The sequence below is a fragment of the Wyeomyia smithii genome, chromosome 2 (assembly GCF_029784165.1).
Source record: "Wyeomyia smithii strain HCP4-BCI-WySm-NY-G18 chromosome 2, ASM2978416v1, whole genome shotgun sequence".
NCBI classification, from domain to species: Eukaryota; Metazoa; Arthropoda; class Insecta; order Diptera; family Culicidae; genus Wyeomyia; species Wyeomyia smithii.
The window spans coordinates 101,624,291-101,639,189 of NC_073695.1; the positions used below are offsets into that span (position 1 = coordinate 101,624,291).

At 39.3% G+C, this 14,899-nt stretch overlaps 1 protein-coding gene across 6 annotated transcripts in view; it reads right to left on the reverse strand.

The window, feature by feature from the left end:
- LOC129720683 (protein cycle) overlaps positions 1 to 14,840 on the reverse strand; it is a 57,764-nt gene extending 42,924 nt beyond the window's left edge. The window contains exons 1-2 of one of the 6 annotated variants that reach the window (XM_055672247.1): positions 14,192 to 14,840; positions 3,538 to 3,588 (exon numbers count right to left, since the gene is read on the reverse strand). Coding sequence is in view for 2 of the 6 variants with exons in the window: in XM_055672248.1 (XP_055528223.1) it covers positions 3,538 to 3,554 (17 nt within the window). In the remaining 4 variants the exon portion in view is untranslated. Of the gene's footprint in view, positions 1 to 3,537; positions 3,589 to 14,191 lie in introns of those variants that run through there. The other 5 variants (XM_055672248.1, XM_055672251.1, XM_055672246.1 and 2 more) reach the window with 5 other exon arrangements.
- Between the last annotated feature and the right edge of the window lie 59 nt (positions 14,841 to 14,899).

The window sequence follows — 14,899 nt, forward strand, 5'->3', positions numbered from 1 at the left end:
TCATGTTTTTGTTTATTGTTAATGATTGAATGATGTTTTCAAATGACCTGATTCATGAAAGTGAATCGATCAGACAATAATTTCTTCAATGGAGACAGTACCCAACTTATCAGTATTGATTGCTGGTTGCACTGTTTTAACGATGCCAACCTTCTGAACAACGGCTGATGCTTTATAAGTGTAGTGGTTTGGAGCTGCGCAATACATTCAAAATACGCTAGGGCATAGGGATGGGCGATACTGTCTGAAGTATCGATACCTGAGTACTCGAATACTTTTGCACAAAACGATACCAAGTATCGTGGTATCGGTATAGAAAGTATCGATGCCAAAACACTCGATGCTTCTGTCCAAAGTATCGATACCGTTGGAATCGATACTGGTATCGCCTATCCTCAATAGAAGGCATCGGTGGTATCGGTATCATTTCAAAGTATCGTTGGCAAAGTATCGATACCGCTACTCATCGCTGGCAGCGAGTATCGATGCCAAAATACTCGATACTTCGGCTCCATGTATCTATATTGTTGGTATCGATACAAGTATCGCCCATCCCTACTAGAGCATCAAATGCGTTATGCCCAACGCACATGCGTTGTACTGGTTCCAATTTTAATCAGTAAATGCGCTTATTTCGCTCATAAATGATGTGGTTACGCACACTCCAACTTTTGCGTGTAGTGATGATTGTTCACACCATATTCTATTTGAATAAATTTTTAACTGTAAATCCTCACTAAAACTAAATAAACAAAATTAGCTATACATATTTACTCTAATCACCACTCAACAACCCAACAACTCACGTTAATTCTTCTCCTTTCCTTAGCCAGCTTATGTATTCACGAATATTATTGCTATTCATTCGGAAGTAGATTCTAAAGAGTAGTTGTATGTACAAAGAAAGTATTGCTGTATTAAGAGGTGTTACGATGCGCAATCACAAAGTTACGGACTCTAGTATTTCTGAAGGGCACCAACTTATCAAGAAGATAGCGAGGACCGCTTTATATATACGCATTCAATTTTTTCTAAACTTCTTCGGCGAAACTAAAAAAACCCCAAATACCTCAAATGTTCATCACGAGTTAAACACGAATAAAATATTTTATTCTAGGGCTTTATCACAAAAAACATTTATGAATGTATTGATGAAAACACGACTTGTGGTGGCAATTTAGAAAAAGTTGTAAACGTTTCTGATTTCTCCTTTAAATGTAACCAAGTTTGAAATATGTGTTTGTAAAAGTTTGTATAACGATCTTAGCTTCAGCTTTTCAACCCTGACCATTCAACGAAAATCGTCAATGCGTGATTGGATTTTTAAAAATTAATTCACGTAGCGGTCAGACCCAACCTTTCTCATTCAAACTTCAAGTTAATAATAATATTATTTGTTAAAATAGATTTAAATGAATACTTCAATCCATTAAAGGTATATTCATTATTTGGGTTCCAGAATTTTGATATTGTTTCTGAAGTAATATTTAAAGTATAAAATATGAAATTTTACATAATGTTAGTGCTTAAGAAATAGCGAAATAAAAGAAAGAACTCTTGATTTCGACCAGTTTAATCACAAGCAATAACGGGAACGTTCAAATAGTACAATACCAAATTTAAATTTTGTTGAGGCCACATATTTTGATCAAAGCAGCTTTGGTTTTAAATAGTCTTTATTCTCTGAATTTATTCTCTTTCTATAACTTTGAACCACATATCAAATTGTTTATGAAGTGTGTTACTTGTAAATTTGAAAGATAACTCGTTCGTATGACACTAGTTATGGTCAAATAGGTCGTGTAATCTTTGAGATAATAGAATTTCGTTGTTTTGACATTCTAATACTTAACGGTTGAAATATAAGTCCGATTATAATCAAATGAAATGGGAACCTATAGGCCAGTCAAACTTTGGAACCACGTGTTCAATCATTATAATTCATCAGTTAACCCTTAACTAGTCCGTTCATCTGATATCAATATTGTTCAAATCGGTTGTGTAGTTTCTGAGATAATGAAATTTCGTGATTGTCACATTTTGATACATTACAGACGAAGTTACAGTCCGATTACAGTGAAATTCAACAGGATGTTATGAGGCAGCTAGACCTTTCATTTGACACTAATTTTGTGGAAATCAGTTCAGTCATCTCTGAGAAAAGTGAATGAGTTCAAGTAGTTATCGGAATATGTTTCTTTTCATAGGTGGATTTCACATTTTTTTTTCATTTGAGAATAATTTTGTGAAAATCGGTCCAGCCATCTCAGAGAAAATCGAGTGAGATTGAAAAGTTGCACATACACACACACACACACACACATACAGAAAATGCTCAACTCCTCGAGCCGAGTCGAGTGATATATGCCATTCGCACTTTCATACCTTCGGTTTTGCCAGTGATTGCTATATCTTTCTAGGACAAAGGCAAAAATGTACTTTTTGGTGAAAATTAAAATTTGGCACAAAAAAAAATTCACAGAATCGCCACATTTCATGTAAGGGATAGTTGTCTTAAAATCCGCCATTCAATCGATTTTGATAAGTTTAAAACCCAGTCGAAGAGAGCCACCAAAACCAAACAAGAACGCTCACCGGTGGTTAAAGTGATTGAGATCAAACATATGTGGTGCATCGGAAAATGCCCGTATTAATTTGAATCAACAATAGGTTTCGTCGGTTAATTTTAATTCCAAAATAACAAGCTTTATTCCAGAAACGACACTACAAATGGAACAGTCTGAACGGCAGACGGATTAGCATTTTCGTACTCCGCCTCTCCGGAATAGATGATCTATTTGATGTGCGTGGCAATGACCGCATCGCGACCAACCGCGCTTGTATGAAGGCTGAGTGGTTTGTTCGTGGTTTCGAATTGTGTACGGCATAAATTGAGAGTCATGCCTATCAGGTTTCATTAGTTCCTTCAACAGTGTTCGAGCAGGAAAAACAAATAATCTTTCGCTTTTCCTGGCTTCGATGTAGTCCTATTATTTACAATTTCATGAATTTTTGAGCATAAACATTTTGACAGTTTTAAAAGTGATTATAATAAAAATTATATCGATATTATACAACTGCCACTATCTCGTTGTATTATAAAATCCTGTGTATTTTTTTCCTATTACAGGTGTTGAAATTGCATTCCCAACAATATCTTTATTCAAAAATTAGAGTGACAAAGTAGGTTGTAGTTGTAAGATTAGTATACTTCAGCAAACCAGTTCGTTATTTACGCAGACTATGAAACTAGTGCATACTTCCAAGTCGCAACTCAAATATACGAGGATTGAAGATTAAATGATTCATAAGACATAGTAATCGAATTGAACCAGCAAACCTAACATAATGAATCTTGTGATAATTTGAAACTGATATCTAATTGGTTCGCACTTCATCATCCGCTTCAATCAGCGAAACTATAGAATTACCATCATCACAACGCTGCCCCAGACTGTGCCGATTTATGTCATTCTTTTATTCAGTGATGTCCTGTAATGAATACAGAAGATGATTGTTTTCAATTTCTTTATTTACCTTTTCGAATATATCATTTATCGCGTATTACTTCAGGTTTACTTCAAGCATCTGAAAAAAAAGAAAAAAAAACCAGTTATTCGTTATAGCTAGTACTTTTTTCTAGTAACGTTCATAGAATCACAGACATCAAAACGAACGGTGATGCTGCACACCTGATCAGCTTCTTCTTTTTACATCCAATTATCGATAAATTGCATTATCGGCCGCTATGGATGCACATCGTTTTTCCATTCAACTGTATTGTTAAGAAAACAAACCAGCAGGATACATTCGAAGAAAACTCATCATAACTGTCAGACTCAGCTGCACGGGGAAAGTCTTTGAATCGTGTCGAATCGATGACGGCAGTTAGTTGGTACAGCTTACGACATACCTGAGAGATTTGTAATGCAAATACACATATGCAATACGTAGGACCAACAAGCGGAAAATGACAATTAAATTTTTGTTTAGAAGCTGCGCATATTCGTAGCATATTCTACGTATCGTATCAATTCTAATATGTAATCGCCAAGGCTTGATATACAAGCAAAACCACCGGCTGTCAAACGGTTTTGCTCTTTATTTCACCTATCCTGTCCTCGATTATTTAATAATGTTACACTCAAAGAAGTTTGAACAAGCATCGAGAAACGGCACTTTTGTATTTTTTTTCCTTCTGTATTTCTGCGAGAAACCCAATACGCAAAGCAGGTAGGGGGAAATCTGTAACTGATTATAAGCTAATCGGGTCGGGAAGGTGAACTCGTTTCGGATAAAATGATGGTGGGGTCGAGATAGTATCGTCTGTTTCTGACAAATATTTGATGGCAGCTAGAAGGCAGAGAGGGGGAAATGTGTAGTATTTCGTTCGCTGTGTTAAAAAATAGCAATATTTTTTTACGATGTTCATTGTTTTAGAAGAAGAGATTTTTATCTAAATAACTACGAATCCACAATAGACAAAATAATAATCAAATTATATTATATTCGTTGGTAACACAGAGACTACACAAGAGCTACCTGAAGATTTTAGGAATGCTAATTTAAAGATATCGAAATATCGGAAAGGTGACATGTTAAAATTTGCCCTTACTAGAAACCAGGTATTTTTACGACGACGATTTTTCACAGATACACGTGTTCTTATGTTATTTAAAAATGTGAAAGTAAAATTTATAGAAGATAATAGTTTTATCCCTAATTCATATCTTCGCTATATTTTTTGGAAATAAATGAGTGCTTTAGTATATGTTTTTCAAAGTTCTAGCAAATTTCTACTGTCCACCCCAAGATACTTTTTTCATTTATTCAAAGGTTTTCGAGTTGCCACTTTTTTGAAAATAAATGTAATATATTTAAAATTTGCTAAGTTGTAATTTCTTTAACCTAATCATTGTGGAAGTTATCACAGTCATAGTGAACATAAAGAATGAATTGTGTTATATTGCTCATACATTAACAATGGATCTAAGCTTGTTTTTTTAATCTCGCTTATTTTCTGTCGATCTAGTTGTGCCAATCACCGACACCCGGGGAGGCGACTCCACCCAGGACCTTAACTTACGACCCGTTGATTAATGGGCCGCCAACAACTTTACTTCCTCATGCGATAGAAGGCGTGATTCCAGAGATTTTTCGGCTTAGAAAATCTCCCGGTGTCGACTAGGATTAAATTTAGACCAGGTGGGTTGGTTGTGAGTGGATCACGCCACCCCACAACCATCGACACCCATGTCGGCGTTGGGATTCGAACCCAGGCCACCAGCGTGGTTGGGGGAGATGTTACCAATTACGCTAGGCCCCCACGATCTATGCTTTCTACTGGGAAATTGTAAAAAAACTCTAATTTGACTAATCTAGTTCTGAAATATCTCAAAAATGGTTGCATTTTAAAAGTTAGTCGCCAAGAGCTTCATAATTATAAATTACTATTGAATCATATTACATCATTGAGATTTGATTATTCTCATTAAATTTCAAAACTTAGCTTTTCAGTTAAAAAATTGTCTTAGATCTCACCAAAAGTTTCGGAATGAATGATTTCAAATAAAAATTTCATTTTAAGCAAGTCAATTTTAAATAAAAATATCATTTTAAGAAACTCTTACTCGTTTTTGTATTCCGATGAAATTTACTGTTAATTATCAAAATTTTAATTCAAATTAATTTGTGCTTTGTGTTTGAGCTTGAACGACCGCCCATTCCGTAGTTGCTGATGGATCTGATCTAGCGAAGTTGCACAAAGATCCACATATATAGGGTGCGCCAAACAACCGGTGGACCGTTAACAATGTTTTTGGCAAGTAAGAGAGAACTTTTGAAATGAAAAAAAAAATATATTTGTTAGAATAACAACCTTCTTTAGTTCTGATGACAGCTCGCAGACGCTTAGGATAAGACTCGACGGTGGACCGAATGTCATTTGAGGAATTTCTTTCCAGCAAATTGAGCAGAGACTTCTTCAATAGACCTTTCCAATCGTGCATGTATTGGTGCACTTTAAATGGTGTAAATCGGATGGAAAATGAGGCCAACAAAGTGCTGTCAAAATGTCTGCATTAACTGCGGAATTTTTATTTTCTTCCGCTGACTTGAAAGTTATTTATTCCTGTGCGGGTTGTGTGATTGGTTTACGGATAGTATCTTACAAAATGAGTATTTTATTTCCAGCGCCGAGCAACTCAAAAAAAACTGCAAATTCCGATTTTCTTAACCCCGGTAGAATTAAGCAAGAGTCATTCATGAGGCAAACAACCCGCATTTAGTGTGCGTGACTTAGCTGTCAGAAAGCTCTATTCTTCCAAACTTGTATGTTTTCGTTAGCAGGACTTTGCTTCTAGCATCCCCCAAATCGAGCAATCCATCACTTCGAGATCTGGCGAGTTTGGAGGCCACTCATTCTTGGTGATGACAGAGGGAAAGCAAAGAAAGGAATCGGTTTTGTGCTAATAGGGAAACAGATGAAGCGAGTCATTACAAGAAGGCCGATCAGTGACCGTATGTGCATGTGGAGAAAAAAAGGCAAACTCTTCAATTAGGCGACGTACACAAATTACGTAACGTTGAAAACCTAGATTTCAGACCCCCTCTCCCCTATGAAACGATAAGTAACGTTCGATATGACTCCCCCGCTAAAATTACGTAACGCCGGACAACCTGTCCCCTCCTCCAAATTTGCGATTTTGAGCAAACATCACAGTTACGTTACGGTCTCAACTACCCCCCCCCCCCCCCTTTCGTGCGTTACGTATTTTGTGTACGACGCCTTACAGCCTAATCGATGAGTATGTACCAACGAATGATAAACCCGATGATGAGGAGGAAGAGTTGTATGATCTTCTTGAAAAGACGTACAGTGAGTGCCTAGGACACGACATCATGATCGTCATCGGAGATGCAAGTGCACAGGGCGGGCAGGAAGACTTCTTCCGCTCCGGAATGGCTTCCGCTCTATTACGAACGATAATTGCCTGAGGCTTATCAATTTCACTGCAGTCAGAGACCTGAATATCTGTAGCACTTATGTTGCACGCCGAAATATACGAAAGCACGCCTGAATGCACCCAAATGGGGTGGCCTGCTCTCAGATCGACCATGTTCTTTCAGACGTCACAGTCATAAAGTCATCTAGAGCAGCGGTTCTCAACCATTTTTTGTCCGCGTACCCCTTGGCGATATTTTTCATATCGATTGTACCCCTTGGCTTGGAATGTTCCTGCAAAGTAGGAGATAGTAGTGGTAGATCATGTTGTGGTAGTCTAATTCAGGTTTCTGATTCATCTATGGTTTGTTATTGCTAACAGTCATGTTTTAAGAGCAAGAATGAACAACAAATGAAGCATTATAAAGAAAAATCGCTTTGTCCGCCATTACTGATTTTTTTTCTGCGTACCCCAGGTAGAGAACCGCTGGTCTAGAGGACCAAACGGTGACTCGAATCACTATCTCGTGGTATGCGAGACTCGCGCGCGGTTGTCCAACGTATTGAAATCGAGGACAACCAAGAGGATACTGCTGAACATCCCGCGGTTATCAACTGGTTGCAGAGTACTCACAGAAGGTTGATGAGGGGAGCGATGGACGAGTTGGAGGGGACCTGAACGAACAGTCGAGACATATCCGCAGTACGACCAGCACCACAGCGCGAGAAGTGTTGGGTACAATTCATAGGCGTAGCCAGAGGGGGTCAAGGGGAGCCGTTGCCCCCCCCCCCTCAATGTTGACATTGGTGCAGAATTTGGTTTTCAATAACTCTAATAGCGCAAAACGACATCCTTAGCACATAGAAACATCTGTGTAAAGTACCAGCCAGATCAAAAACAATTGATTCAAATGCTTGCGCTGTTGTGTGGAATTGCACAGGTTTTTCAGTTGATCCACCAAGGATATTGCAGCGGCAAAAGTACCGGGCAAATCCACCTGCATCAACTAGCTTGGAGTATTGGAACCGAGCTGTGACAATTCCATACCTTGATTCTCTTGTAACCTCACTGGAAACACGTTTCGATGAAGATAGTGCACCTGCCTACGCGTTGTCCTTGCTGCATCCCGCTAACGTAATACGCATGTCGTTGGAAGAGTTCACGCGCAAAACCGAAAGTTTCGTAATTTTTTATTAAGTTGACAATTTTGTTGGAGAGGTGGAAGTTTTGTATTAACATTGCAGCAGTATGAGAGCAAACCGTAAGAACTTGGAAACGTTGGATCTTATAGACCTGCTAGCTAAAGCCCGTTCTTTCTTCCCTGTGACTGAGAAAGCAGTTAAAATTGCACTTGCTCTACCATGGAAACATGCACGATTGAACGCTCGTTCAGCACATTACGTCGGGTGAAAACCTGGCTGAGGTCAACAATATTTGAACAGCGATTGAGTGCTCTCTGCTTGCTGAGTGTTCATCGGCAGATGGTCAACAACAATCGTGAAAAGACACATGAACCGCTTCCGGAACGTTTGACGCCCGAAGATTTTATTGAGAATCTTGACTGTGTCTTCAATCTTCACGTCCTTGGGAAGCTTTGACAGGATGTAGTTGAGATAGTGGCTGTGCGAATGGGTGTCCAGCTTCCGGAGAAGTAAACGTACCTTCGCCGCATCATTAAGCTGGCCTGCATCGTTCTCGAAGAGGTCCTGGTAGCAATTAAACAACAACGTCCGAACGTAACTCCGTTTTCTTCGTCGAAGACAAACTCGATGATGTTCCACTCTAATGTTAAGGACAACTTTTCACTGGTTGCCTTGATGTAACAATCACTAAAGACTAGTATTTATTTCTATTTTTCAAAACACACTAAAGTCGCTTTTTACGTGGGGGATACGTGCTGCTCAAAAAACGCGCAAATTCCGGAATCCGCGTAAAAAAAACCGCGTAAATTACGGAATCCACGTAAAAAAAAAGGCGCGTAAAAAACTCGCGTAAAAACAACCGCGTAAAAAGCGACCTTAGTGTTCCATTTTTTTACTTCTAAAATTTTGAAGAGCTTGCCCCCCCCCCCCCCCCCCCCCCTATTTGAAATTCTGGCTACGCCCATGGTACAATTGCGACAACCACGTCCAATGAGTGGTTCGACGCGAATACCGCGCCAGGGTTCACATGTTAGTTACCACTGTGACAAGTCAGAGCGGAGAGGGAACGAGAACGTTTGTATTGGAAAAATGGATAAAAATTGCCGATTTTCCATGACTTTCACACGCACTGACAAAACTACCCATGCAGCATCAACCATAGCAGTCAGCAAAAATAAATAGACAGCTCTATCAGTCGAACTCTAACCGTGACGGTGAAAACAGCGAAGCTGCTTCGTTCAGAAGTGTACGCGTTCAAAGAGTGGTACCCCGCTGCTTCGGAAACAGATTTCGTGCGGCACTTTGTGGACGCCTGATACGCCCGTTCCGATATATACAGCATAATAACACTATTGGACAACAATCAGCGCTTGGAAAGAAAGTCCGGTTCCGGACGACCGACGAAAGTGAGCAAAAAGAAACTCCAAAGCATGCTGAAAAGAAAGACCGAGGGAAAAGTAGCTGCATCGCTGCGTGCGCTTGGCCGGAAGGTCGGTGCAACCGGCTAAACAGTAAAAAAGTACCTGGCGAATATAGACATACAAGTCCGGAAGCAGCAGTTCCGGGCCGCAGACAATGACACAGGCTGCAGGCAATGACGCAGCGGCAGCGACTAGATAAGATGGTCAAGTCGATTTTCCCGGCGAATCACGACGTGGTGTTGGTGATAGACGACGAGACCTATCTCATCCTGGATGGCAACGACTGGCAGGGTGCTTCGTATTTTACTTCCCCACGAAGGAAGTGAGCTCCGAGGTGAAGTTCATTTCGCACATCAAATTCTTCAAGAAGGTGCCGCTGTGGCTGACAAGCAGCGAGAAGGGTATGTCAAAACCGCTCTTCTTCCGCTCCGGATTGGCCGTGAACGGGGAAATTTATAGTACGAAGTACCTGCTGAAAGCTGCGCCGTTCATCAAGAAATACCGTAAGGGCGAAGACGCGGTGTTCTTGCCGGAGCTAGTGTCAGCCCACCACTCGAAGTGATCGTTGGAGGAGATGGAGCGGCTGAATATCGATGTGGTACCCAAGTCGATAAAACCTGTCCCCCAGCTGAGTCCCATTGAGAACTTCTGAGTAAATCTGAAGTTTTGTTCGAGATCTACTCCAACAATTTTGTCATGACAACTGAGGAGGAATGAATAAATAAAACTAAGAAAGGCCATGTTTTAGTCCATCATGGCGAATGTTTCGGTTAACTGCCGGAAGGCCGCTCACAAGGAGGTGGTCTCAATCTCAATTATCTGTCTTAGTTTTTTTATCGCCATCCAAAAAAATCCATCTCTTTTAATGCAAATCGAGCGTCAAGCGTGGGCTGACGAAGAATTGCCCTCAGACTGGATGGAACGTCTCATATACAAAAACTGGACTGTAGTAATTATCGGAACATAATTCATCTCAATACCGTATACAAAATTCTTTTCCGCATCCTTTCCATAGACTGAGACCATTGCGGGAATCCTTTGTTGGCAAATACCAATGTAGTTTTAACAGGGGAACACTCTACTGCGGACCAAATATTAACGTTGCGATAAAACCTAGATGGACAGCGTACGAATCAGTTGAAAAGAAAGTGTTATGGCGAATTATGTTCGAACATGGTTTTACCAAAAACTAATTAGACTGATTCGTGCCACCCTTGAAGGTTCCAGATCATACATCAGGGTAGACGGTGAAGTATGAAACACTTGCGTGAGGTTAGATGGTTTGAAGTAAGACAACGGGCTGTCAATCTCTTCTATCACCACTTACGGTGGTGATAGAAGAGGAATCATTTGAAGTGGTCGACGAATTTATTTACCTTGGTACATTGGTGACGTTCGACAATAGACAATAGAATAACCGTGAGATAAAGAGGCGGATAGTGGTCGCAAACAGAGCCTTCTACGGATTGCGTAACTAGGTGAGGTCCCACAGCCTGCAAAGTCGCACGAACTAGCACTCTATAAAACACGTATTCCCTGGGTGGCCCTCTATGGTCATGAAGCATGGACAGTGAAAGAGGCTGAGCGGCGAGCTTCTGGTGTTTTGAGCGTGGAATTTACCGTTCAATCCTTGACGGCAAATTGGAGAAAAGTTCAGTGGGCTGGGCTTGTAGCTATAATGCCGAGGAAACAACCAGCAAAGGCTATATTTAGCAGGAATCCCGATGGAGGCTGTCGTCTGTGGAGTAGAACCCGTAATTATTGGCTGTGTGCTGTCGATGGCTCATGTAATTAATATTAGAGACAACTGGAGAGGATCCTCACACGGATTTGAAAAATTTGTCTTTTGCAGACCAAGCTGCGCTTCTGGAAGCTCTGATCTTTAGTCCTACTGCTATCACCCTTTTTGCAATCATAGCCACGTCTTTTGGGAAAAATTTAAAGCCACAGAAAACATGCATCGTGACACTTCCGTTTCGAAATACACATCTTCTTTTACGGTTTAATATGAAAGCGCTGTCTGTAAAATCTCTAGTTAATACTAATTATTCCGCTGCCCGACAAACAAAACTACCGAGTCAAGTTCAGACACAGTTCATCCAGCATCACATTACAAAACCTCATCCAATATAAATATGCATAGTCGTTTCTCCATACTGCGACAGTCGGTCAACCAACAAACAGTAACATTGCATTAGATCAAAACATTACGCAATCCTCAATTACTACACTAAAACAATTTTAATAAATATATATACGCCCCTAAATAATAAAAATAAATTCTATACGCCCCTAAATAACAAATAAATGAGAATCATACCATATTTCCTATACGACAGGAACGTCGTGTACGTTTAGCAGTTCGCCACGCTTAAAAGTACATACTTAAAGCTTTGTACCTCCCGAACCCACCAGCCACTACGTCTATACTGTAAGTATTGCGTATCTTCCGTACCCTGGAGGAACGGCGCAGAATACTTAGCTTAGCCGGCACGTGTAGACTTTCATCATCGCACTATTTTTGTGAAACAAGACGTTTTTGTCTGGCAAAAGTATTTTACTGGTACAAACAAATACATTTGTACTTTATACACAGTTCATGCACAGTGCAGGGCTATCGAAGAATGCACTTTTGTTTAGAAAAGCAATAATAACGAAAACGAATGCAAACTGTATGTGTGCAAAATCGTTACTGCACAAATGCAATAATATTGAGAGCCGGGTGATGCACTGCCAGAGCGGTTGAGTGTTACGTCAATGATGTAATAGTTATACTGTAAGTTGATAGTGATGATTGCCCACAATTTAGCAGTCCTGAGCCTACACGACCGTATCAATAAGTTGGAGATTTCATTGTGTTTACTCAGTAGAAATCTATTCTTTTCTATTTGTCTTCTGTCCTCAAAATCCAATAATGTATAAGTAATTTGAAACATAAACTATTTACACGATGTCACCCCTAGCGCAAGCACCCGAGAAAAACACACGAACGTGTCATGAAAAATTTGCAATATTTCACGTATCACAGTGTTCGACTTAGGTAGTTATTCGCATATCATTTGCGGCTACAAACTTGAACTTGAAGAAAGGTCATCAGCGGCCGGCAAATGCTGTTGCGCTAATGATCTATGATTGCATCCTCGCCTCGGTACCACCTACTAGTTTCACCGTTACATAGAGAGTTAGATTTTTTCCTAGGGATAAAATGCAACAATTTCAAATGAACACAAATGAACCCCATAGTTAAGTAAGTCCAGTAACTTTTTCAAACCAAAAATTTTAAACCAGGCGAACTATTTTGCTGGATTAACTATTTCATTCGAATAGATGAACCTTTTCAACGATTCGAATCACAACGGCTTCCGTGAAGGTGACGCATCTGTATATAATATGCAATTATTCACTAATTGAACATCTTGTTAGTGTTACGCGCCAATCAATTCAATACTAATATTCCAGGGAACAAGTTTTTCTTCTCTGCGTAGTTTGAAACTTACTCTTCTCAGTTTTCCATCGTAATGCACATTTAAAACAATAAGTTTATCTTATCACATCACACTGCACTTAGCCTCGCTTTTGCACTGGACTCGTGGAATCAATCATGTAGTAATCAAAATAAATACAACTGCACACAAAAAAACGATTCGTTGTCAGACTGCAGTCGTGATCATTTAATGAAAGAAACGTCTAAACTTTAAAATTGTGAGAAGTTTTTTTAGCTTATAAATAAATGAAGTCAGACAGAATTGTCTTTTGTTACTGTACCAAAGTGAAACAGTATCAACATGAAATATTTGTGCTGATTTACACCTTTTCCTCGCGAATGTTGCAGCCGCAAATGCTATTCCTCAGTTTACGCAGCATAAAATCAAGGCCACTTTCGGCCAAGGTGGTTGTTTTATCACTTCGGTCAGCTGTAATTAAGATATGCAATGTAATGAATTTGGGTTTACGTATGAACAGTTACTACACAGGTCTGTATAAACGAGCGATCTCAGCCACATTAAAATCAATAGCTTCGGGTAATTGTTTTCAGTATGGTATCAATAATACATCAATTGTTTTGACTTTAGTATACTTCATCAAACTGCAGGAGTTTAATTTTTAGCTGGTTAAGTTTATTCTTTTAGTCATTCAATGAATTTTCAAGAGATTATAAATTTTGTAAAATTTGTTAATCATGTAATTTATGTAAATTTTGCTAAATTTTGTAAATTTACATTGAGATGATAAGTGATAAGTTACCCATTCATGTTCAAATGTTGCATAACAAAACGGAATTAGTCTGGATTGATTTTGATTAAAAACTAAAACTACGTTCTCGAATCACTTAAAGATTAATAAACGACTAGGAAAACAACATCCTGACAACAGTTTTCCAATTTATCATTAATTATATTTCACCGTAAGTCGTTCACAATTGTGTTGATAAGCGATTTTAACTTATCTCGTATTATTTTAGCACTATCTCTGTGCTAAGTTTATTAGTTTCAAAACTTATGCGACATTTCGTTTCTCTTTACTTAAAGAAAATCTGCATCATCCTGTAAAACATTTATATTAAATTTTTTATCATATATAACATTCTGCTTTAAATGATAATTTTCTCGAAAATACAAAAAAAAGTTCGATGGGATTTTAATAACTTATCACCAGTTAAACAAATCATGAACAAAACGCTTACCACTTTTGTCAACAATCTGCTAATCATCACTTTTTGAATTTTATCTCCAATAAGACGTATATTGCGAAGCGAAATATATCACTGTAAACACATCGCAAAACTTAAACTTTTCCTTCAAAGCGACTATGAACCAAATAATCTATGATACTGCTTCTTCACAGCGTCTGCCATTCAATAGATAATCAACTCATATCACACTTTAATTGTAGTAAACTGTTGTTCCCACCGGGAAATACCTACACGAATCCCGAGCAAATCTTCTAAACACACTCGACAGTCACTTATTTGCAAACTTAACTATCAATGAAGGTCGTGCACTTGGTACTATTTTCGCATCAGCACAATCGCACTTCCGCGTTTCCTCTGTGTATTGGTAAAGATGAGATTCTAACCGCAACCACCACGAACTAGATGTGGTCTGCTCGGAGTACACCGCAAGTCACTCACGCCAAGTTCTTCCGACAGACACGCGGCCAGGAATCTTCCTGCACAAAGAATCGTTCCGACACACTTCCAATGCACTACTGCCCGAAACTGTCCAGTATCATCCGAGTTTTCTACCATCTAGTGCACTTAGTATAACCTACCGTAGAATGACAGTGTATTGCAACATACGACGTATCGTTCCCGTCACGGCCGACACACAACTGCGGGTTGCACCGGCTGGAATATAGGGAGATTGTAATTAGTAGCTGTAGTACTGCAAAC